The sequence below is a fragment of the Microcaecilia unicolor genome, chromosome 1 (assembly GCF_901765095.1).
Source record: "Microcaecilia unicolor chromosome 1, aMicUni1.1, whole genome shotgun sequence".
NCBI lineage: Eukaryota > Metazoa > Chordata > Amphibia > Gymnophiona > Siphonopidae > Microcaecilia > Microcaecilia unicolor.
In genome coordinates this window covers 536840346-536862343 of record NC_044031.1, presented here as the reverse complement: position 1 = coordinate 536862343, position 21998 = coordinate 536840346, and the positions used below count along the sequence as shown (strand labels likewise).

Below are 21998 nucleotides of genomic sequence, written 5' to 3'. Positions count from 1 at the left end.
TGATTCACAATGTATTGTAAGCCACACTGAGCCCGCAAATAGGTGGGGAAATGTGGGATACAAATGCAATAAATAAATAAAATAAATAAATATTAGGGCTGCCCATTCTATCTTTGGCCTACAGTCCCTTCATTTGCTTGTACACACTTAGTAATCTTGCCCATCAGCTATTGTAACTCTCTTTTTCATGGTCTTCCTCTTTATCAGTTACACTGTTTACAACTAATTCAAAATACCGCTGTTACACTCATTCAGTAAGTTAGAAAATTTGATAGTGTTATTCCCAGGGGCATAGCTAAGAGGGGCCACGGGGGCCTGGGCCCCTGTAGATTTGGCCTTGGACCCCCCTGCCGACGACCCTCTCGACCCCCCCTCTTGCCGCCAACCCACCGTCGCCGTTGCCTACCTTTGCTGGCAGGGGACCCCAATCCCCGCCAGCCGAGGTCCTCTTCTTCCTTCGTTTTGTTTCTGAGTCTGTGCAGGACATAGTAACATAGTAACATAGTAGATGACGGCAGAAAAAGACCTGCATGGTCCATCCAGTCTGCCCAACAAGATAACTCATATGTGCTACTTTTTGTGTATACCCTACTTTGATTTGTACCTGTGCTCTTCAGGGCACAGACCATATAGGTCTGCCCAGCACTATCCTCGCCTCCCAACCACCAGCCCCGCCTCCCAACCACCGGCTCTGGCACAGACCATATAAGTCTGCCCAGCACTATCCTCGCCTCCCAACCACCAGCCCCGCCTCCCAACCACCGGCTCTGGCACAGACCGTACAAGTCTGCCCAGCACTATCCCCACCTCCCAACCACCAGTCCCGCTTCCCACCACCGGCTCTGGCACAGACCGTATAAGTCTTCCCAGCACTATCCCCACCTCCCAACCACCAGCCCCGCCTCCCGATCTTGACTAAGCTCCTGAGGATCCATTCCTTCGGTACAGGATTCCTTTATGCTTATCCTACGCATGTTTGAATTCCGTTATCATTTTCATTTCCACCACCTCCCGCGGGAGGGCGAGAGGTCTGTACCTCTCGTTGGGGTTGCACGGGATTGGAAAAATTATTAAAATGCGTCAGACTCAGAAACAGAACGAAGGAAGAAGAGGACCTCAGCTGGCGGGGGTTGGGGTCCCCCACCAGCAAAGGTAGGCGATGGCAAATGCGGGGGAGGGTTGGCGGCGGAAGGGGGGGTCGAGAGGGTCGTTGGCAGGGGGGGCCAAAGTTGGTGGTGGCGGCGGCGGGGGGGGGGTCGGCAATGGCGGGGGGTGTTGGCAATGGCGGCGGGGGGGGGGGGGGTCGGCTACGCCAGGAGGGGGCTAAAATGTGCCCCCTCACCTTGGGCTCTGAATCCCCCCTCCCACTGAAGTCTGGCTAAGCCCCTTGTTATTCCTCTCTTGAAGTCCAAACACTGGCTCCCCATCCATTATTGGATTATATTTAAAGTTCAAATGCTATCATATCAAATTCTCCATTCTGGGATACCACAGCTTTTCTTTAGATCACTCCTTCCTTATGCTCTCTGTGTTCATCCAATCAGCATTTACATGTTATCCCTTCTGCCTTACAGGTTCGTTCACATTGTGCCAGATATACATGTTTCTCAATAGTTGCCCCTACCCAATGGAATCTTATCCCTTTGGATCTCTGCTCAGCTTTCTCATTTGAACTTTAGAGCTGCTTTGAAAACATATTTATTTCGTAAGGCCTTTGGTAATGTCAGTAGAGTACCACGGGCGAGGTGGTGTGGGTGGTCCACCTCAGGTGCAGGCAGCAAAGGGGTGCATGGAGCAATTGCATGGCTGTCAGCTCCGCCGGTTCCCTGCCCCCTCTGATGTTACTTCCTGTTCCAGGGCAGGGGACCGGCAGAGCCGACAGCTATGCAACTGTTCTGTGCACCCCCAGGTGGTGAGGATGAAGCGCTTTGGAGGAGGGGGAGGGGTGATGCACCGAGAGGAGGGAGGGAGTGATGCACTGGGGTGGGGGGCATAGCAGCAACCTGCCTCGGGTGGCAGCCAACCTAGGTACAACACTGAGTATTGTTTAAACTGATCTATGGATCCCATAGCATAACTTACTTGCTGAATTTTGAGGTCCTGGAATTGTCTCTTATTTGTCTGTTTCTGTTTCCTTCTCCCTCTTCCTTCCTTCCTTTTGTCTTCTACTTAGGGTTAACTGGATCCCTGTCCCCTTATAAATGCAAATTTGTAACCTAGCTTCCTTATGTGTCATTCCATTGCTTTCTCTCGCTTTAATTTTTTTCTTGTTTTTTATTACATTGTAAACTGCTTAGACTTTTATTTGTGGTATATTAAATAAAATTGAACCTTGAATACTCCCAGCTAGTGCTTAGAAGATAACCAGCTATATCGTGCAATATAGCAAGTTATCTCTGAATATTCAATTCATATCCGGTTATTGTAAGTGGCCACATTGGGCCGCTTAAATAGCTAGTATCTTTAGCGGGTTTAAAGTTAACCAGCTATCTTTGAATATCGACTTAGCCAGTTAACCTTAAAATGGCTAAAAATAAACTGGATATTCAATGCTGGTCACCAGAAACGGCCCAGCATTGAATATCCAGGCTGACTGCTGACCACGGGAGATAGCTAGACTCCCTTCCGTAGTCTGAATATCAGCCCTAATGTGCCTGTCAGTAGAGTAAATAAAAAAAGAAAATAAGGAAACCGATATGGTTTTCCAAACAAACGGATGAGAAAATAAAAGCAAAAATTGTTGTTCATGAAATACAGGAAAATTCAAAAAGGGGAACACAGAAAAGAATATTGGATGAAACTGAAAGAGGGAGATACGTCTGGCAAAAGCAGAGGCGGAAGAACAAATGGCTAGAAATGTAAGGAAGGGAGACAAGAAGGTTGTTGTTTATTCCAACAATTGATGTTGAATAACTTTACCAAAATCGTAAAAAAACTAGCATGGGTCGTAATCCTACTAATGAGGAACAACCTTACTTATAGCAAATGGCACACACATACCAAGACAAAAAAGTGTCAATGGATTTCAGCAAAGCTTTTGACATGGTTCCTCATAGAATGTTCTTAAATAAACTTGATAGGCTGAAGTTAGGACCCAAAGAGGTGACCTGGATTAGAAACTGGTTGACAGACAGATGCCAGAGGGTGGTGGTCAATGGAATTCACTCAGAGGAAGGAAAAGTGAGTAGCAGAGTGCCTCAAGGATCAATGTAGGGGCCAATTCTGTTCAATATATTTGTGAGTGACATTGCCAAAGTTAAAAAGTAAGGTTTGCTTTTTTGCGGATGATACCAAGATTTGTAATAGAGTGGACACCCCAGAGGGAGTGGAAAACATGAAAAGGGATCTACATAAGTTAGTCTAGTGTTTGGCAATTTTCTAGTGTTTGGAAATGTAAATTTAATGCAAAGAAGTGCAAAGTGATGCATTTGAGAAGTAGAATCCAAGGAAGCCATATGTCCTAGGAGGTGAGAGGCTGATATGCATAGACAGGGAGAGGGACCTTGGGGTGATAGTGTCCAAGGATCTTGAAGTGGAGGAGTGGCCTAGTGGTTAGGGTGGTGGACTTTGGTCCTGAGGAACTGAGTTCGATTCCCGGCACAGGCAGCTCCCTGTGACTCTGGGCAAGTCACTTAACCCTCCATTACCTGCTGCATTGAGCCTGCCATGAGTGGGAAAGCACGGGGTACAAATGTAATAAAAATAAAGCAACAAAACAGTGTGACAAGGCAGTGGCTGTAGCCAGAAGGATGCTAAGCTGCATCAAGAGAGGTGTAACCAGCAAAAGAAAGGAGGTGTTGATGCCCCTGTACAAGTTGCTGGTGAGGAGTATTGTGTTCAGTTTTGGAGGGCTTATCTTCCTAAGGATGTAAAAAGACTAGAAGTGGTCCAGAGAAAGGTGACAAAAATGATATGGGACTTGCTCCATAAGATGTATGAGAAGAGACTGAAAGACCTGAATATGTATAGCCTAAAGGAAAGAAGGGACAGGGTAGATATGATAGACTTTTAAATACTTGAAAGTTATTAATATAGAAACAAATCTTTTCCAGAGAAGGGGAAATAGTAAAACTAGAGGACATGAGCTGAGATTGCAGAGTGGTAGACTTAGGAGTAATGTCTGTCTGTCAACATGGCCTCTTAATACTAGAGGGCATGACAGAGATCAAGAGATACAGGAAAACAGAGCAGTCTGAGGCAATGACATTAATAAATGGTCAAGATTTGGAGAGGGAAACTGAGCACAGAAAGTACTAAAGTTGACAACTTTAATATTGAAGATAGTACTTGATAATATGTTAGTTTACAGTAGTGGTTCTCGATTCAGTTCTCTGACACACCAAACAGTCAAGTTTCAGGATATACACAATAAATATGCAAGACATCAATTTGCATACAATAGAGACTGTGCATTAAACCATATGTCATACATGTTTATTGTATATATCCTGAAAAACTGCCTGGATGGGTATGTCCCCAACAGGGCCAAGGCATCCCACTGTGCAAGCCATGCACTTGCACAGGGCAAAGGCTCCAGTGGGACAGAAGTGGTTGGTAGCAGAAGGAGAGATGGTAGAAAACGCAATGCCAGGAAATCAAATAGTGCAAGCTCCAGCAGTAGGAGTGATGAAACCCAAACACCAGAAAAGAAACAGCACAAACTCCAGAAGCACGACCCTTCCCAGGTCATAGCAGTAGCATCCAGCTCTTATTAAATGTTTTGCTTCCAGTGTGTGACTTTTGGCAGAAGACAGCCTCATGCACTGGAACTGAAGTGTTTAATAAAAGCCTCATGCAGCTTCTACGATCTGAGAAGAAACTGTAAATAATAAAAAATGCAGGTGGAAGGGGAAAGGGAAAGGAAGAAAATTCTGGACTGAGGGGGGAGGGGAAAATGCTAAACTGAGGAGAAAGAGAAAATGCTAGATGTTGGGGGAGAGGAAGGGGAAATGCAGGATAAATGGAAAAGGGGGGGAAGATTATGGATGGGGAGGAGGGGAAAGGGGGAAATGAGAAAAAGGGAAAAGGATAGATATGATGGAATTGTGGTAGAAGCCATGGAGGGTGTTGTGAAGGAGATGAGTGAAAGAAGGAGGTAGTAAAAGTGGGAATAAGAAGCAGAAGAAAGGGACTGAAAAGAATGACCAACAGGGAAGAAGTTGGGTTTGTGAGGGAGTGAGAGACTAAGAAAAGTAGATGATAGTTGGGAAAGGAGTGAGTACAGAGTGTGGAAGTGGAAGGAGAGAGGTGGGTGAAAGAATGAAAGAAAAGAATGAGGCTGGGGATGGACCGAGATGAGGGAATGGGAGGACTAAGGAGAGGATAAGAGTAGAGAAATGGGTTAGAAAGAGATGGAAAGTTGATAGGCGAAAGATTAAAAAAAAGGAGATTACGGACTAAATGGTAATAAGGAGAGTACAATCTGAGTGCATAGGTAGAAAAGAAAAACATGGAGGAAAGAACTGAAAGGGAAAGATCAATATGTCAGAGACAGATGTACGGAAGGAATAGGCACATAACAGAGTAAAGAAGAAATATCAAATGGGCAGCAGACCCTGAAAAGAGAGCTAAGAAAAACAGAGTCTGGGAACAGCATTACTGAAAAAAATAAATAAAATGCTCAGATAATAAAGGTCAAAAAAGAATTTAAATAATAAAATAACATAACATAAAAGCATTTAAATAAAGCGAAGATACCTGTAGCAGGTATTCTCTGAGGACAGCAGGCTTTATATTCTCACAAGTGGGTGATGCCGACCCGCGTCGCCTGGTCGGGGCCAACTTGACTAAAAACAGACTACCCCAAATAGTTGCCTGGTTCCTAGAGTGTAAAGTGGGCTTCCAGTCATTAAAGACAGCATTAGCTACTGATCCAGTACCAGCTGCATCTGACTACCAGCAAAGATTTGTGGTACAGACTGATGCCTCGGCATATGACATTGGGCTGTACTCAGTCAAGTGAATAGCAGAGGGGAGGAGCACCCCATTGTGTATCTAAGTCGCAAGCTCCTTGACAAAAAGGTAGCCTATGCCACTATTGAAAAGGAGTGTTTGGCCTTAGTGTGGGCCCTCAAGAAGTTACAACCATCTGTATGGGCAAGACTTTACTGTCATCACAGATCATAACCCATTAGTCTAGCTGAAGAAGGTCTCAGGAGAGAATGAGAAGCTACTCTGGTGGAGCCTGTCCCTGCAAATGTACAACTTCACCATACAGCACTGGGAAGGCAGTGAACATGGTAACACTGATGGCCTCTCCAGAAAGGAACAGCTAGAACCACCCTGACACTGAACTATCGAGACCCGATCAGCGGACTGTGAAGGCCGCAGTCCGGGGTCTCTCTCTTGAGGAGATGTGACAGATGTGTTTTAAACCTGTTAAATTGCTTTTATGAGCTCTTGAAGTGCATTTCTCTAGTTTGGCCAGCAGGTGGTGCATGTTTTATGTTAAAACTGTTATAGAAAAGTGCATGCCCTCTTTTAGTTTCACTTAGTGAAAAAGTGAATCTACAGTACTGTGAGCAGTATACTTTTAAAACTTGTTGACTGAGCTGTGATTGGCCTGGAGTTTGAAATTACCCAGCAGTTGTTGCTGGCTGTTGCTTCAGTCTTAGCCCAGGAGAAGAGAGAGACAGATCTCTTTGCTAAGGCTCTGTGAACAGATATATGTCCTGATCTCCCCAGGTAGTTTAGACAACATACAAATGTTTAGTTAGTGTTATAATTGATCCATAGTTTAGTTACCTGTTATTGTTTGCTGCTTGCACATTTTTTTGTTCATTGTTCCAGTGTGACAATAAATCTGTTCAGTTTGTTGACTCTGCTGTCTGGACTAATAAAGAATCCTGGTGGTTTGTGTTTTGGATCTGTGAGTGCTTTCTGAGACCTGTGGGGCCACTGGGAGTGTGGCCCCAGTAACCTAGAAATCACTGGAGATAATTTGAGCATGGGAGACTTGCCCAGAGGCTGTTTTGACCAGTCGGTGGGAGGAGAGTGCTAGTGTGAGCACAAGCAGCAGGTGCAGGCAGACCTGAGCTGTGCTAGAGATAGAACCTCTAAGTGGCTGTGAGGTAACCCCAGGTGGGTGGCTAGGTGTTTTGTGACAATGGGTTTTTTTTTGTTGTTGTTTTCATGCTGCAATAGCATCAGGAGAGCAAAATGAAACTACCGCGGAGCCTTGTACTCATGTGAATGTCGAGTTCCTGCTGGCTGGGTCCCTCCCCCTATGATGCATAGGTCCCATTGTGTGTGGGCAGGATCCAGCAGGGACTCAGACTCACTGTGTGCACGAGTGTGAAGTTCTGCTCCATACCGCAGTAGTTTCTTTATAATTTCCTAATGCTGTTAGGGAAGAAAACAAAAAAGCCATGATTACAAGGTTTGAGGGGATGGGGCAGACCACGGGAGGGAGGGAAGATGGCAAGAAGGGGAAAGGCTAGAAGAGAGGAAAGATGGGACATGCTGGACACAAGGAATGATATGATAGGAAGCAGAGAGGTTGGATGGGAAGAAGGGAGGTGGGGAAGCCGGACCATGTTGGAGGAGGAGGGAAGAGAGGAAAGATGCCAAACTATTTTGGGGGTGGTGGGGGTGAAAGGGAGAGTAGATGCTAGACAAGAAAGAGGGAAGAAACGGGAACATGCTGGATTGGGGAGGGGGAAGGAGAGTCACAAGGAGGCTGGTGCTGGCAGATAACAGGATGACAGATGGTCTGATGATAGAGATGGGAGAAGGGGACTGACTGTCAAATGTTAGGGATGAGAAAAGGAGACTGATATTTGGGCAGGGTGTTGAGCTAGAAGAATGGGTTTGATTTGGGGAGAAAGGATCTGATCCTTAAGCTAGGAGAAGAGGGATAGTAGAAGGGGGCTGATTCTGACAGATGCTGGAAATAGGAGACAAGTGATGAAGCTGGGGGGAATAGGAAATGAGTTGGGAGAAGGGGGCTAAAGGCTGAAACAGGACTGAAGATGGGAGAATGGGTTGACCGGCAGATACTGGGGATGGGAAAAGGTGCTTGATGGTGGCAGATGTTTGGGCTAGGAGTAGAGTTGGGAGAAGGGTCCTGATTTCTAGGAGAAGAGTAAAATGCGAGAAGGGGCATATGCTGGAAGGTGGTATTGAGAGAAAGGGGAAGATGCTGGAAGAGCGAGAAGGAAGAGGAGGACAGATGTGGGAGGGAAATCAAGGGCATGTGCAGTGAAAGGTGAAGATGGAGGAGCAGAGGGATAGATTGCGGAAGCAAGGAGGGGGAAAAGCAGAGAAAATGTATATTGGAGGTAGGTGAGCAAATGCTGGGGAAGGGGAAGCCTGGAGGAGATACAAGAAAGAAGGAACTAAGGAGCAAAACAGTGAGGGAAAAGTCTCCAGGGGAACACAGGGCAGGAATTAAAAGAGCGAGAGACCACGATGGAGAAATACAGAGATAGAGTGGTGAAAAGTGAAAGGCGGGCAACTTTCTAGAGGGATGGATGTGTTTCTAGTGGGTTGGGAGTGAGTGAGTGGATGAGAAGGTGTGAGAATGGGTGAATAGTCTCTAGTGAGGAGGAGGGTGCAAGAAAGGAGGAAACTAAAAAGGAAGAGAAGATCTACAAATAAACCGAGGAAAATAAACATCTCTTGAGAGAGATATTGAGGGGGATAAACTCTAGCAGAGAAGCTAGAGGTGATGTGGAGGAATGCGAGTTTAAGAAGCAGTGTTAAGAGAGAGAATTTTAAGAGGAGGTATGGGAAGCTGGGTAGGGGGTAAAGGAAGAAGAAATGGCCTAGATGTCAGGAAGGGTTGAATTACAGGGAAGGAGCTGGGGCTGGTGAGAAAATGAGTCAGAGGAAGGTAGATGAGGGCTTTGGAGGGGATGAGGGTGGAAATGAGGCACTAGAGACAGTAAAAACAAAGGGAGAATAGGCTGGGGAAGGAGAGAGCAAAAAATGGAAAGGTGATGCTGAAAACAGTTTAGGAAAAGAATCACACAAAGAAAGCTGAGAAAGAGACTGGAACCAACCCAGCTAGAAAAATAAAATGCGAAGACAACAAAAGGTAGAAAAGAAAAACTTTATTTTACATTTTTGGAAACTGGAATTTGTCATTGTTGGAAACGTGCATCTTTCTAGTTTTGTATACTGTAGTGTACAGAAGGAAATGCATGTCTGTTTTTTGTTTACTGGTACTGTACTGCTTATAGAGTCTGGCTTCCTTAGATGTTTCCATTTCAGTTTTTATCTGTTTTTTTTCTATGTTATGGTCTCTTATTTTGTATTGAATGAGGGTCTGTCCGTGTTCTGCTAAGCATGTAGTTACTGTGCAGGGATATGTATGAGCCCCATTTGTTCTAGTTTCTCAATAATAACTTTATTGGTCTCTAGGGCCTTGTTCTACATCCTAAGACAGGGAGTAACCAATAGGAAAGCGCTAAATTAGAAGAAGAGTCAAGAGGAGATGGCAGGAAGAATAGGGAAAACAGTTATTTGTAGTTCTCCTCCACCCCAGTGTTCTCCAGTGCAAATAGGGTATTTTTTAAATGGCTGTGGGTTGAGGTATGCCAGGGGCGGAGCTAGGAGGGCTGGGGCATGTACTAAAATCTCCCTCTCAAAAATTGGACCCCCTTGGCAGTTCTGTTATTTTATTGCATTTGAAGAAAAAAGAACTACTGCATCATAGAAACTGCATTTCTTGCAAATTTAATAACTCCTTCCAGCTGACGGAACTGTGAGAAAGCCCTCTACTGGTGGCAGCATAAATTAGTATTCCATAATATACATGCTTAAGTATGCCTTCCACCCAAATTCTACCCATGTGTACACCCAGCTGCAAAGTACAAAGATTGGCACTTATTTACAGAATAGCATGTGGCATTTACATACGTATGTGTTCAAATACACTCATATAAGAATAGAATACTGGCTTTGAATGCATGTATGCAGTTCCCTATAGAATTACTCTCCTAATGCAGGGGGGAAGGACCAAGGAGAGCACCATATGGTTAATGTGAATGTTGATAACATAGATTAACTTCTAATGTGATGGGTAACATGGAACAGTTAACTACACTTCCAGGGGTGTAGTTAACTGTATCCAGTGTTAGCATCCATGCCATTAATAAGCAGCAGTAACCAGTGGCGTTCCTAGCATCGACGACACCCGGGGCCGATCGCCGATGCGCCCCCCCCCCCAGGTGCAGCGCGTCCCCCCCGGCGAAATGACAACCCCCCCAGGTGCATGCTGCTAGGGGGGGTGCCGCGGCACGCGCCTGTCGGCTGCGAGTTGGAATCGTTACGCTAAATTCTCTCATTCGCTGCAGCTCCCTCCCTCTGCCCAGGAACAGGAAGTAACCTGTTCCAGGGCAGAGGGAGGGAGGGAGCTGCAGCGAACGAGAGAATTTAGCGTAGCGATTCTAACTTGCAGCCGATAGGTGCGCGCCACGGCACCCCCCAGCGGCGTGCACCCGGGGCAGACTGCCCCCACCGCCTACTCCTTGGTACGCCACTGGCAGTAACTAGAGATGGGCAGCCATAAAATTTGGGGGTCTTTTTTCCCAAGTTTTTTTTTTGTCCTAGAACAAATGTCATCAGGAATGTGCACTTTTCTTAAAGATTGCACATGCTTTTCCCAATAGTGCACACATGCACAAACCATAACACACACGTGAACCATGGTGCATATGGGAAATTCTATAAATCACACTCAAAAGTGGATGCCAGAAAAGATTGGTGCTTAGTGCGATTCTATAAAAAGTGACGTCCTATATAGAATCGTTATTGAGTCCAGCAGCCAAATTTTGGGCACCAGACTTACGCCTGCTAAACTTGGTGTACATGCTGGCCCCCAAGTTGGGCACACTGACCCCATATTCTATAAGTATGCATGCAAAATTTTGGAATGCTCCTGACATACTCATGCCCCTCCCATAGCCATGACCCCTTTTTAAATACACCCTATCTTAGGTAGCCACCCTGCCTTACTGAATAGTATGCAGCCAGAAGCACACACAAATTCTAACGGATACCAATTAACCTCAATAACTGATTATTAGCACCTAATAAGATGGTTCAGAGCTCGTTATTCTATTAATTTGCATGCACATCTTGGGAGTACACAAATTTGGGTGTGCAAATCTGGGCACCATATATGGAATCTGGGGGACAGTGCACACTACATAAGAACATAAGCGTTGCTATACTGGGACAGACTGAAGGTCCACCGAGCCCAGTATCCTGCTTCCAACACTGGCCAATCCAGGTTACAAGTTCCTGGCAAAATCCCAGAACAGTAAAACAGATTTTATGCTGCTTATCCTAGAAATATATATCAAAATATTTAAACACACATGAATGCAAGTATGTTTTTTACTTGCTTTTTTCCAGTGTCTATAGTGGAGTAGTCTCATATAAGTCTCACGGGCAAAATGATTTTTCTTCACCCAATGACTGGGTGTGTTACCCGTGTACGTAATCTAATCATTGACTGAACCTCCACCGACCTTCACTATTCGCTTATTTTTATATTAATTGATCTCTCTATAGCAAAAAATGTGATCAAAAAAGTTTATATAGCACTTAACTTGAGCGGGTTGGTGCTCTCTAAACCCCGACAGGTCCCCGTTTCGTAACAACTTTGTCAAGGGGGGTCACCAATTCTAAAGTGCGAAAAAGAAATACAACTAGTGATTGCTTACAAAAACAAGCTAAACATATAAATTATAAATTGTATCATTACTTGCATTCATTTATTTAAAACCGCTGTTGGCTTACCCGGTTACCGCCTCGAGTACATGTGTAGTATCACTTTGCCTGACCCAAAATGGCGTCGGCGTCCTTTTATTAATGAACTGCCGCGTCAGCTGGTTAAACAACGTCATAAGACAAAGCTTCAAGAAAAAAGTCTTCAACAGAGACTTTTAACTATGCCAATGACTACTGGCAAATCTATATGTATCGTGAGCATAACAATGGTAAGAACAAAACAAAAGAACCGAAAATATTAAACTCTTGCAACAGATTATTTCTTTAAAACCAAAGTTATTGCTACTGCAAAAGTTATTGTATTGAAAAAAGATTTTTACATTAGAAAAAAAGTTGTTGCATTAGAAGAAAGGTTATTGCATTAGAAAAAGCAACTCCACTGTGTATATGTATTCAAACCCCTGGGTTCTATAGTGTCCAATGTGAAAATCCAAAAAGTTTCACGTTGTAAGATCTTCCTGTTTAGATCACCTCCTCTAGTGGAGGGGATCACTTGTTCAATCACCATACATTTCAGATCTTCAATGGTGTGTTTTTCGGATACCCAATGTTGAACCATGGGTGCTCCAAAATTTTGGGCTTGAATCCGTGAACGGTGTTCAATAAGTCTCTCATGTAAGGACCTCGTTGATTTACCAATATAGTATTTGTCACAGGGACATTTGATATAATAAATGATGCCCACTGAGCGGCATGTAGTTCTGTGCTTTAATGTGTATATCTTATCGTTGCAGACAAAGTCTGGGCCTTCGATAGTCGTGAGACATGTTTTGCAACGGGATTTCATGCACTTGAAGTGGCCTGGATTAACAATGTTCTCAATTGGAACAGTAGGTGGAACCGCAGGGCTTAGAATTTCTTTAAGGTTTTTAGAACGTGAAAATGCGGTCCTGATGTTGAAATTTGAAAACACTGGATGTGCTTTGATGATGTCCCAATGGCGTCGAATGATAGCTGCCGTAGCCTCACCGCCAGGGGTGTATCTTGTAACAAAGGTCATGATTTGTTCATCATGTTGTATGCGAGGTGTAGGTTGAAGTAACCACTCTCTGTTGTTGTGCTTAGCCCTAGTATATGCTCTCTTGATTGTTTTGTGTGGATAATTTCTCTGTAATAATTTAGCACCAAAGATCTCTGAATGTGCTTTGTAGTCAGCGTCTGTGGTACAAATCCGTTTAAAACGAAGAAACTGTGAAAACGGAAGGCTTTGTCTTAAAGCCTTAGGATGGCAACTTCTGTATTCTAAAAAAGTGTTACGGTCAGTGCTCTTAACGAAAACTTTCGTGGTGAATTGTTTCTCAAATAGTAGTATCTCTACATCCAAAAAATGAATCTTAGATTCTGACCAGGTTAAAGTAAATTGAATCCTAGGATGACATTGATTCAACCAGCCTTGGAATGACTGTAATTGCTCAACATTGCCATACCAGACAATGAATATATCGTCGATATATCGTCTCCATATCCCTAACTGATCTTTGTAAGGGAAAATGGTCAACCATTTCTCTTCGAACTGTGCCATAAAAAGGTTGGCTAAAGTGGGAGCGAATGTCGCTCCCATAGCCACTCCAGAGTTTTGTTTATACAAAACATCTTGGAAGCAAAAAAAGTTGTTGTATAGTGCTATTTCTGCGAGTTTACATAGAAAGTCAGTGGGGACCTGATGAGGACTAGGACGATTTTTCAAGGTTTCCCCAATGACTTCCAACAGTTCGTTTTGAGGTATCATAGTGTATAAAGATTTTATGTCAAAGGTTGCCATTATGATGGGAGAATCAGGTAACTTTATGTTCTGTAGAATATTCAAGAAATGTGTCGTGTCTTTGATATATGTAGGAGTTTTTTTCACAAAATCTTGTAAAAACGTGTCTACATATTCAGATAGTGGTTCATGTCTTCCCGAGGATCTCTACTTGAACCACTATCTGAATATGTAGACACGTTTTTACAAGATTTTGTGAAAAAAACTCCTACATATATCAAAGACACGACACATTTCTTGAACATTCTACAGAACATAAAGTTACCTGATTCTCCCATCATAATGGCAACCTTTGACATAAAATCTTTATACACTATGATACCTCAAAACGAACTGTTGGAAGTCATTGGGGAAACCTTGAAAAATCGTCCTAGTCCTCATCAGGTCCCCACTGACTTTCTATGTAAACTCGCAGAAATAGCACTATACAACAACTTTTTTTGCTTCCAAGATGTTTTGTATAAACAAAACTCTGGAGTGGCTATGGGAGCGACATTCGCTCCCACTTTAGCCAACCTTTTTATGGCACAGTTCGAAGAGAAATGGTTGACCATTTTCCCTTACAAAGATCAGTTAGGGATATGGAGACGATATATCGATGATATATTCATTGTCTGGTATGGCAATGTTGAGCAATTACAGTCATTCCAAGGCTGGTTGAATCAATGTCATCCTAGGATTCAATTTACTTTAACCTGGTCAGAATCTAAGATTCATTTTTTGGATGTAGAGATACTACTATTTGAGAAACAATTCACCACGAAAGTTTTCGTTAAGAGCACTGACCGTAACACTTTTTTAGAATACAGAAGTTGCCATCCTAAGGCTTTAAGACAAAGCCTTCCGTTTTCACAGTTTCTTCGTTTTAAACGGATTTGTACCACAGACGCTGACTACAAAGCACATTCAGAGATCTTTGGTGCTAAATTATTACAGAGAAATTATCCACACAAAACAATCAAGAGAGCATATACTAGGGCTAAGCACAACAACAGAGAGTGGTTACTTCAACCTACACCTCGCATACAACATGATGAACAAATCATGACCTTTGTTACAAGATACACCCCTGGCGGTGAGGCTACGGTGGCTATCATTCGACGCCATTGGGACATCATCAAAGCACATCCAGTGTTTTCAAGAGACTTTTCCCTCACTGTTTTGCTCCTTAGTTCCTTCTTTCTTGTATCTCCTCCAGGCTTCCCCTTCCCCTTCCCCAGCATTTGCCCACCTACCTCCAATATACATTTTCTCTGCTTTTCCCCCTCCTTGCTTCCGCAATCTATCCCTCTGCTCCTCCGTCTTCACCTTTCACTGCACATGCCCTTGATTTCCCTCCCACGTCTGTCCTCCTCTTCCTTCTCGCTCTTCCAGCATCTTCCCCTTTCTCTCAATACCACCTAAAAACCTTAAAGAAATTCTAAGCCCTGCGGTTCCACCTACTGTTCCAATTGAGAACATTGTTAATCCAGGCCACTTCAAGTGCATGAAATCCCGTTGCAAAACATGTCTCACGACTATCGAAGGCCCAGACTTTGTCTGCAACGATAAGATATACACATTAAAGCACAGAACTACATGCCGCTCAGTGGGCATCATTTATTACATCAAATGTCCCTGTGACAAATACTATATTGGTAAATCAACGAGGTCCTTACATGAGAGACTTATTGAACACCGTTCACGGATTCAAGCCCAAAATTTTGGAGCACCCATGGTTCAACATTGGGTATCCGAAAAACACACCATTGAAGATCTGAAATGTATGGTGATTGAACAAGTGATCCCCTCCACTAGAGGAGGTGATCTAAACAGGAAGATCTTACAACGTGAAACTTTTGGATTTTCACATTGGACACTATAGAACCCAGGGGTTTGAATACATATACACAGTGGAGTTGCTTTTTCTAGTGCAATAACCTTTCTTCTAATGCAACAACTTTTTTTCTAATGTAAAAATCTTTTTTTCAATACAATAACTTTTGCAGTAGCAATAACTTTGGTTTTAAAGAAATAATCTGTTGCAAGAGTTTAATATTTTCGGTTCTTTTGTTTTGTTCTTAGAACATACCATTGTTATGCTCACGATACATATAGATTTGCCAGTAGTCATTGGCATAGTTAAAAGTCTCTGTTGAAGACTTTTTTCTTGAAGCTTTGTCTTATGACGTTGTTTAACCAGCTGACGCGGCAGTTCATTAATAAAAGGACGCCGACGCCATTTTGGGTCAGGCAAAGTGATACTACACATGTACTCGAGGCGGTAACCGGGTAAGCCAACAGCGGTTTTAAATAAATGAATGCAAGTAATGATACAATTTATAATTTATATGTTTAGCTTGTTTTTGTAAGCAATCACTAGTTGTATTTCTTTTTCGCACTTTAGAATTGGTGACCCCCCTTGACAAAGTTGTTACGAAACGGGGACCTGTCGGGGTTTAGAGAGCACCAACCCGCTCAAGTTAAGTGCTATATAAACTTTTTTGATCACATTTTTTGCTATAGAGAGATCAATTAATATAAAAATAAGCGAATAGTGAAGGTCGGTGGAGGTTCAGTCAATGATTAGATTACGTACACGGGTAACACACCCAGTCATTGGGTGAAGAAAAATCATTTTGCCCGTGAGACTTATATGAGACTACTCCACTATAGACACTGGAAAAAAGCAAGTAAAAAACATACTTGCATTCATGTGTGTTTAAATATTTTGATATATATTTCAAGCTCGACAGAGCGTGGGCACAGTTTTTGTTTTGACTATCCTAGAAATAAGCAGTGGATTTTCCCCAAGTCCATCTTAAAAATGGCTTATGGACTTTTCTTGTTTTGAAATTATGCAAACCTGTTTTAAACCCTGCTAAGCTAACTGATTTTACCTCATTCTTTGGCAATGGATTTAGAGTTTAATTTCACGTTGAGTGAAGAAATATTTTCAACAGTTTATTTTAAATGTATTGCTTAGTTGCTTCTTTGCATGCCCCCTAGTGCTAGTATTTTTGGAAAGAGTAAACAAGCGATTCATGTCTACCCATTCTTTAAGAAGAATGCAAACTAGTAATGGCAAATGACAGCCCATCCCTAATAGTAACTATTGCCCTTGCTAACAGCACAGCTGCCTTCCTCCGAATTCAATAAATACCCTCTACAATTACCGCAGAGGTTTTGCAGTTAAATACGATTACCAAATGGAGAACAAGAGGGAGTGTTACAGAAATGAATTCTAACATTATTTTCTCTTCTTAACACAGATCCTTTCTTTCACCAGTGAATATAAATTAACCTTCTATAAGTATAATTAACTGAACATTATTAGTCAGATACAACTCACATAAAACGTTCCAAGTGGTCCGGATATATATGGCATTTTAATTCCCAACAAATACTTCACTTGGGATGTCACAACATTTGTGGCCGCTCCTGTTGTCATTGAGCTTAACACTGGTTCTGGCAACAAGAGAGTTGCACTGCCTGCATTCAGCATAAACATTGCTACCTGGGAAAACAAAGATATGTTCAAAAGATTACAAAATCTAAAAGATACTGCATGACAGCATTGGCAAATACCATTCAAGGAAACACTAATAGGCATCTAAAAGCCATTTAAATAAACTGACTTTTCTGTTTATTTTATATTGTTGCTTTAATATCATCAGTTACTATCTGAAATCAGGTACGATCCCTGCCACTGGCTTCATATGAACTAATGTGCACATGATTTATGCAAATATTGGCACGGCTGTATGCCATTTCATGAGAAAAGAAAGGGAAGGTTGCTGTATAAAACATTTTTTTGTATTATGTTTATGAAGATAAGATACCCTGTTCTTGTATGCTTGTTTTAAGTTGTTAACCCCTTTCAGCTATTAATGATAAAGCGTTATAAAATATAACCAGATAAACTGTAAGAAAAACCACAGAACTGTGAAAAGATTTCCAAAATACTTGATTTCCAAATTACTTGTAGCTTTACTGGGTTACTGTTATAATTGTCTGTTGGGTGCCAGAATTATTGATAGTGTCAATGATTATCAAAAACAGCAAAACAGTTACAGGGAGGAGTGGCCTAGTGGTTAGGGTAGTGGACTTTGGTCCTGGGGAGCTCAGGAACTGAGTTTGATTCCCGGCACAGGCAGCTCCTTCTGACTCTGGGCAAGTCACTTAACCTTCCATTGCCCCATGTAAGCCACATTGAGCCTGCCATGAGTGGGAAAGTGTGGGGTACAAATGTAACAAAAAAAAAAAAATTAACATCAAACAGGTAATTTCACAGTATAGATGTAGCAGAGGATGAGAACATAAGCATTGCCATACTGGGACAGACTGAAGGTCCTCAAACCCAGTATCCTGTTTCCAACAGTGGCCAATCCAGGTCATAAGTACCTGGCAAGATCCCAGAACAGTAAAGCAGTGGATTTTCCCAAGTCTATCTTAATAATGGCTTATGGGCTTTTCTTTTAGGAAATTATCCAACCTTTTTAAACCCTGCTAAGCTAAATGCTTTTTCCACATTCTATGGCAATGAATTCCAGAGTTTAATTACACACTGAGTGAAGAAACATTTTCTCTGGTTTGTTTTAAATTTACTACTTAGTAGCTTCATTGCATGTCTCCTAGTCCTTGTATTTTTGGAAAGAGTAAACAAGCAATTCACATCTACCAGACCTACTCCACTCAGTATTTTATAGACTTCTATCATATCTCCCCTCAGCCGACTCTTCTCCAAGCTGAAAAGCCCTAGTCGCTTTAGCCTTTCCTCACAGGAAAGTCATCCCATGTCCTTTATCATTTTCATTGCCCTTCTCTGTACCTTTTCTAATTCCACTATATCTTTTTTGAGGTGCAGTGATCAGAATTACACACAGTATTTGAGGTGTGATCACACCAGGGAATGATATAAAGACATTATAACATTCTCATTTTTATTTTCCATTCCTTTCCTAATAATTCCTAACATTCTATTTGCTTTCATAGCCACCGCTGCATACTGAGCAGAGGATTTCAACGTATCACCAATGATGACAACTAGATTCTTTTCCTGAGCGTTGATTCCTAATGTGGCAATTCTATAACTGGGCACTGAGATTTACACTTCTCTTGTGCACATACGTTTACAGAATACTATCATTTATGTGCATAAGTGTACACTTACCCAGAAAAATAATTCCATGACAGCCCGCAAGTAGCACAGTGCATAAGTGTGAGGAGGGTAAACACATGGACGGACGGAGCATAGGTGAAAATACCACGTACACATATGAGCCCTCCAGGGACAGAGAGATACCCAGTGTACCTGAATGTAACTCACCTTGAGCTACTACTGAAAAAGGTGTGAGCAAACAATCCAAAATAAAATAAAAATAAACATGTTATGTTTATGTGCAGTAAGACTTGATATACCGCCTTTAGGGGACCTTTTACTAAAGGGTTTGTGCGCAGCAACAAGCTTGCCATGTGTCAACATGGAGCTACCACCGGAGCCTGGTGATAGTTCCCACCTGCACCGTGCACCACTTCTGGTGCTGAAGTAATTTTTTAGATTTTTGTAGCACCAGAACTTAACCAGTGGTAATCGGGCAGCACAGCTCAATGGGTGGCGGTAAGGGCTCCCCACCAAAATGGCCGTGCAGTAAGTGGTTTCCGTACCACATGGCCACTTAACGCATGGCCATTTTTTTTCTCTAAAAATGATCAGCCTTTTACCCACTGCGGTAAAAAGGGGGCCTCAGCGCGCGTCAAAAGCATACGCTAACACTAGTGCAGGCCCCCTTTTACTGCAGCTTAGTAAAAGGACCCCTTACTCTTTTGGAGACCAAAGTGATTTACACATAAAACATGAGTTAATACATAAAATCAAGAACTAGAACGCCATTTTATATAGGAAAAGATATAAATTCATTCAAAAACTATTAGGGAATAGGAAAAGGGAATAATAAAAATAAAAATTAAATAAATAAAAATACAGTTTCTCTATTTTTATCCACAGGATACTCTCACTGGATATCAAATGCCAGTTGAAAGTAGAGTGTCTTTAAGCATCTTTTTACTAAACTCCAGTATAATTTGCCGTTACCACAGCTTAACGTGGGATTTCACACGTGGTAGTTGCAAATTTTTTTTATTTATTGAAATGTTTCATTAATCATTGCAAAGCACTCATTATCGGAAAGCAATATAGCCCACATCAAGGGATTGAGAGGAAAATTAAAATAACTATGAAAGAAATCCAGATTACTCCATAATAACCCTGGTTAAATCCTTGGCAATCTTATACTTATCTACCCGAAAAGTCATCTCACTTCCCTATCTAACACCAATCTCTAACTGTTCTGACTCAAAAAAGGTATAAGTAACATCTGGGAATGTAATTATACATTTAGAAGGACATTTGTTTTTAAAAGTTGCACTGAGTGCCTGAACTCTCAGTTTAACACAGCATCTACTGGTGTCATTCCCATTATTTTGTATTTCATGTGGTGCATTAGTGTTCAGATTAATGTGCAGTACCTTCTCCCCATTAACTCAGAAGCACTTAGCACCTCTTACTTAGGAGGCAGCCAATGGTCCTGTGTTAACTCTGCATTAAGCAGTTAGCACATGTTGAGGGGCATTTTCAAAAAAATGTCTAAGCCCCCACAAAAAAGTCCTGTCCAAAAAAAAATGTCCATCTCAAAGCCATAATCAAACAGGAAAAAGTCTAGATTTTCTGTTCGATTATGACTGTGAAATGGACGTTTTTGCACTAAAAACATCCAAAATGAATAGCCATTTCCCAAAGTGAAACGCTCAACTTTTGAGCAACAAAAAACCAGGGACATGAACAACTGCCTGGCATCATTTTCAAAAATATGGCCACACAGACATCCCTTCAGAACAGAGGAGTAACCACTACCTGCAGTGGCGTACCAAGGGGGGGGGGGCAGTGGAGGCGGTCTGCCCTGGGTGCACGCCGCTGGGGGGGGGGTGGCGTGGCGTGCGCCTGTCGCCCTGTCTCCGAGTTTGCATGTGTTCACCGCTCCCTCTGCCCCGGAACAGGTTACTTCCTGTTCCGGGGCAGAGGGAGCAGTGAACACATGCGAACTCGGAGCCGACAGGCGCACGCCGCGGCACCCCTCCCAGTGGCGTGCAGCCGGGGGGGTGTCATTTCGCCAGGGGGGGGGCGCATCGGCGATCCGCCCCGGGTGTCAGCCAGCGTCGGAACGCCGCTGGCTGCCTGCCTTGTATGTGGTGCTCCTCACTTTGAGAAGGCTTCCCCTCTCTTGATAAAACTTCTCTGGCTTCCCATAAACATCAGGATCACTTTTAAAATATGCATGACTATTTACCAAATCATATATGGCTTATTGCCCTCCTACATGCAGCAACTAGTTGATTTACTTTCAAGTAACACAGTAAAAACATCTAGAGAATACCTCATGCTCCATTATTCAAACTGCAAAGGTCTTTCTTACAAATCAATCCTTCCTTGTCACAGGCTTCACATATCAGAGTACCAAACTCTGGAATTTTCTACCCAAGCAATTAAGGTACTTAGAAGATTATCTGAGAGTCCGTAAATCCGTAAATTACTGAAGGCTTTCCTAATAACTACATATCTTATCAAAAGACAATAAACTATTGTTGCCGTCTCTCTTATATGTCTCAACATAACCAATACTCTAGCCTGGCTTCATAACAAACACACAATTATTCCTAATATGTTAAAATGTTATAATTAATTACCTGACTACATCATATTTTTGATGTTTTTCTTGAACGTAAGCCATCTTGAACCCGAGCTTGTTCATGATAATGTGGAATACAAATGTCATAAACAAATAAATATAAGATTTTAATTTTAACTTTTCAGGCCTTTTGCGATATTGTACCATTATATTTAGCAAATATAGGTGCCCTTTTATCAAAGCGTGGTGGGCCTACTGCCAGCTTGCCGCGCGGCAATTAGGCTCTACTGCCGGGCTCCCAGGGGAGCCCAGTGGAAATTCCAGCTCCCACCAAGTGCCATTTCCTGAAAATATTTTTGTATTTTCTAGTGCTGGGGCATGCCCGGTGGTAATCGCTGCCTGGTTACCACTGGAGCCCTTACCGCCTCAGGCTCCCCCAGGAAATGGTCACACGCCAAGGTCATTGCTTCGCACACAGCCATTTCCTTCTCTTTACCAGGAAACACCTTTTACTGGTGTCAGCGCATCGGTTTGCCACCACACACCGATGCCATCACAGGGCCTCTTTTATCACCGCTTGGTAAAAGAAGTTCACAGTGACTCCCCGTACCCCCACTCATGTACTGAGGTCATTAAGGGGTCCTTTTACTAAGGTGCGCTAACCAATTTAGTGCACGCTAAATGCTAAGAAGTCCATTTTACCTCAATCCAGTGTCAGCTAAGTTTGAATCTACCCATCATTCAGCTTTTTTTTTTTTTTTGAATGATCTACTATTGCACTTACAGGCTGAATTATCATCTAAGTCCTTCAAAAAAGGACTAAAAACTTTATT

General features: G+C 42.6%; 1 protein-coding gene across 1 annotated transcript in view; it reads right to left on the bottom strand.

The window, feature by feature from the left end:
• SLC26A7 (solute carrier family 26 member 7) overlaps nucleotides 1-21998 on the bottom strand; it is a 251360-nt gene that overhangs the window by 157695 nt on the left and 71667 nt on the right. Inside the window, exon 4 of the mRNA XM_030216448.1 lies at nucleotides 16833-16997. Within this exon, the coding sequence (XP_030072308.1) occupies nucleotides 16833-16997 (165 nt within the window). The remainder of the gene's footprint in view (nucleotides 1-16832; nucleotides 16998-21998) is intronic.